Source organism: Alligator sinensis, unplaced genomic scaffold (assembly GCF_000455745.1).
Source record: "Alligator sinensis unplaced genomic scaffold, ASM45574v1 scaffold1676_2, whole genome shotgun sequence".
NCBI lineage: Eukaryota > Metazoa > Chordata > Crocodylia > Alligatoridae > Alligator > Alligator sinensis.
The window spans coordinates 39,437-43,838 of NW_005843509.1; the positions used below are offsets into that span (position 1 = coordinate 39,437).

Below are 4,402 nucleotides of genomic sequence, written 5' to 3' on the forward strand. Positions count from 1 at the left end.
AGGTGTCCGGGCCCCCAGACTCCCGGCTCCAGCCACTGAATCCCCCTCCCCACCCAGATCGAGGGGAAGAACCCAGGGGTCCGTGGCCCCCCGCCTGCCCAGCCAGCCCCTACCTTGGGCAGGCGTTCGGGGTCCCCGGGGTGCCGGGGGATGACCTTCTGCAGGCGCTGGAACCCGTAGTCGATGGTCGGCTCGTTGAGCGCTGGGGGGAGGCAGGTGAGATCCCAGGAGGGGTGGCAGGGACCCCCGAGACCCCCCATCCCGCCCCACAGCCCTGTGGGGAAGGCCCCTGGTGTCCGGGCTGCTGGACCCCCCCCCTCCACAGCCTGGTGCACACAACAGGAGGCTCTGGGGGCAGGGGGCGGGTGTCCCCTGGGCATGGGGGTTGGGAGTGGTGCTGTGCCCAGCCTGGGACATGCTTGGACACATGTGTGCCCCTTGGCTTGCTTGTGTGCCACATATCCGTGTGGGCTGTGGCCTCTTGGGTGGTAACGTGTTGCCCCCACAGCCCCCTGCCAAGAGGGGCACACACACACGCATGCATACACATGCATGACACATATGCATTAGATTCTCTCTCCTCCCAGAATCACAGACCCAGGGTCACATGCTTGTGCACATACACTCAGATCATGCACAGTGTCAGATATATCCATGAACATGGGTTGGGGGTGATACCACCTGGTGTATTGCGTACACTGGGTGTCAGGCACACGCGGTGTCACACCCACCCCTCAGAGGGAGCCTCACACGTGGTGTCAGACAGAGCAGGAGGGAGGGGGAGAGGCACAGGGCATCAGACATGCACACACACACACACACACACGGTTGTGCACACGGTCCCAGGCACATGTAGCAGTGCTTTCCTTCCCACACGTGTACACGTTGCACACGTGCACAGAGGGGGGAAGGTGCACACAGCATCAGGCACATGCTGCTCCTCTCTCACTTTCTTTCTCACACACTCACACAGGATCACACACACACAGAGGCTGGTGCAAATGCACACAGGATCTTGCACATAGGCATGTGGATACACAAGCAGGATCATGCACACATGCACAGATCATATACACGTGCTTACAGGATCACACATGCACACACATTCATGGGATCACACCCACACACATGCACAGACCTGCCCAGGATCACATGCACACGTGCACAGGAGCACATGCACATGTGTACAACATCCCACACAGGCACATGGGGCCACATGCATGCACACAGGAACACATGTGCACACACATGGTATCACACATGTGCACACACATGGATCCAAACCTGCACAACCCCAGCAGGGCAGAGAACAGAGCCCCTGGTGGCGGGGAGCAGCTGTACCCCCTGGCTCCGCCTGTCCCCCCACACACCTACCCGTCCACAAGCCCTCCCCCGCCATGGCTGTGGCACGTGCATGGGCACATGGAGAGGCCGGATGCCTGGGTCCCGTGGGGGGGCCCGGGACTCACCGGTGTAGACGAAGCGTCCGGGCGCCCCCTTGCAGAACTGCTTCGACTTGTAGGACAGCGTCACCTCCACCACGCCCGGGATGTGGCGCGGCGGCGTCTGCACGCGGATGGCGTGGGGTGTGATCAGCTGGGGGCACAGCCGTGTCAGGCCTGGTGTCCACAGCAGACTCCCCCACTGATCCCCCACCCTCACGGTGCCTGGAAAAGGTCATGCATACGACAGGCGCACACACACCTGCACATGCAACATGCAGGCACATACACATATGCACGCACGCACACACACACACACATGCATGCATGCACATACATGCACACATCTACATGTGCACACGTGGATATACGTGCACATACACATAGGTATATGCACACACATATGCATACACATTCATGCGTACATGCACTAATGCATGCACATATACACAAACACACGTGCACATGCACACCCATGTGCTCATGCACATGCGTGCACATGCACACACAGATGCACACACAGACATGCCTACCCACATGCACACGCGGGCCTACCTCGCTCCACACCAGCATGGTGCCGAACACGACCTGGAGGCCGTCGAAGAAGTTGTCTCCAATGACGATGACGGTGGCGCCGCCCGTGGTCCAGCCCTCGCTGGGGCTGATGGCCTTGATGCAGGGCGTGGCAGCTGCCGGGGGGTGGGAGGAGCACATCTGTGTGCGTGCATGACTACACAGGTGCATTCATGTGCATGCATATGTGTGTGTGCTTGTGTGCATAGACATGCCTGCACATGCATGCCTGTGTAAACATGTGTGTCCAAGTGCATGTCTGAGTGCACAGGTGTGAGCTTGTGCATGCTTGAGGGTATGTATGATTACGTGTGCATCCATGTGCATGCACCTGTGTGCATATGTGTGTGTACATGCATGCATAAGTACATAGGTGCATCCATTCACGTGCATGTGCGTGGCTGTATAGACTTATGTGTCTGTTTGCCTGTCTACACGTGTGCACGCACATTCCTGTGTACACATGTGCAGGAGCACGCCTGAATGCACATGTGTGTCTGCATGGGGGAACCAGCCCGGAAGAGCTAGCAGTGCACGGATGACGGAGGCCATGGGGAAGCCCCCACCACTGCCGCAGCCCAGGACCCCTCCACCTGCAGCATGCCCCCTTGGGGTACCTGACCCCTGACCCCAGCAGGACTCACCCTCGGAGGGGTCAAGGCGCCGCGCCCGCCGCCCGTGCTTGGAGTTGTTGTGCACGAACATGTTGTCGGACACGGCCAGGACGTGGCCATCCACGTTCACTGTTGTGGACACCACCACCTGTGGGCACAGAGCCAGTCACACGCCGCGCCCCCCACCTCCCTCCAGACCACTGCCTTGGTGCATTGTGGGAATGCCGGTGCTGGCAGCTGGCACGGCCGCTCACAGCCGGGCATCCTCTGCTGCCCAGGCCTGGTGGTCGAGGGGCCCAGCACCGCCCAGGGGCCCCTCCCCGCACCCGCACGACTCATCCAGGCGGGGGATTGGCTGTGCTCCCAGTGCCGCGCAACTAAATTGCCTGGGTCGTTAATCATGCAGAAATGTCACAATTATCATATCACTCTGAGAGCCCCTGATGATGGTGCCAGGGCCATGGGAGCAGGGCATGGGACAGCCACGCATGGGCAGGAGAACGGGGCACATCCCTCACCTGTGAGCACCATGGACTCAGCCCCCCGTGTCCATGCCTCAGTTTCCCCCTCTGCCCTGTGACTCCCTGGGCGCCCAGGGCTGTTTGGGGGCTGGTGCAGCTGGTGGGGAAGAGGGAGCCCTGGTGTAGACGGGCTTCCGGCGCGGGGTGGGGGGGCTGCCACGCACCTGGAAGCGCCGCATGTCGCGGGGGTTGCCAGCGTTCTTCAGGCAGTTCTGGTTGCACTTGAGGAAGAACTTGAGGAAGAACCTGCCAGGGGCAGAAATGGGGAGGGGGGATCAGTGCCAGGGTGCTGGGGTCACGGAGTGGGGGGTGCTGGTGCTGGGAGCCCTCTGCACACACACGCAGGCCAGCACGTGCCAATGGCTGCATGTGCCAACATGCACATGCATGTGCCAGCTGCCCCCTGTGCACACAGGCACAGGTATAGGCAAGCCCCCCTGCAGGCGAGCACACCTGGACACGTGCGTGCATGCAAGTGCATGCACACGTGCAGGGCAGGTCAATACGCACTTGTAGGCATGTGCACACACACCCATGTCAGTGCAAGCATGCACACGCCAACCTCCATGCCAGCATACACATGTGCACATGCAGCTATATGTAAATGCAACCCCCAGACTTGGTCACGGACAGGGGTGCACAGAGCACCTGGCACACGCAGGGACTGGGGGCACATGAATGTCCACACACACACACACACATTTGTGTGAGTGTACACACACATAAGCCTGCACATGAGTGCACGCACACACACACGTGAGTATATGCACATGGGCGAGTGTACACATGCAGTATATGCACACATGTGAGTGTATACCCATACATATACAGACACATGTGAGTACATACTCACATGTATACCCACACGTGCGAGAATACACAGACACACACACAAAACTCTGCTGTCTGGGCTGGTCTCGCCGGCTGCCCAGGGTCACACATGCCCACAAGGACATGCTCATGCACAACCTAGCCAGGAGGGGTGTGGCTACGCACACTTGCACACGCAGACCCGTGCACATGCACATGCACACCCACAACCTCTGACACATGCACACAAAAGTGCACATGCTCACACGCTCTCCCCCAACCCCCACACACATGCACACAGACACCTGCACCAGCGCTCGCACACCCGTGGTGGAACACACTGGCACACGTGTATTATTGCACATGCCCTGCCCCATGGCCAGCTCCATCAATCACTACTGGATCCTCTCAGCCAATGGCTGATGGGGCCGGTGCCTGCCAG

General features: G+C 59.8%; 1 protein-coding gene across 1 annotated transcript in view; it reads right to left on the bottom strand.

Moving 5' to 3' along the window:
• LOC102378759 (transcription factor COE1-like) overlaps positions 1–4,402 on the bottom strand; it is a 36,315-nt gene that overhangs the window by 13,762 nt on the left and 18,151 nt on the right. The window contains exons 7-11 of the mRNA XM_014527428.1: positions 3,315–3,396; positions 2,660–2,777; positions 1,998–2,131; positions 1,470–1,596; positions 114–202 (exon numbers count right to left, since the gene is read on the bottom strand). Of these exons, the coding sequence (XP_014382914.1) occupies positions 114–202; positions 1,470–1,596; positions 1,998–2,131; positions 2,660–2,777; positions 3,315–3,396 (550 nt within the window). The remainder of the gene's footprint in view (positions 1–113; positions 203–1,469; positions 1,597–1,997; positions 2,132–2,659; positions 2,778–3,314; positions 3,397–4,402) is intronic.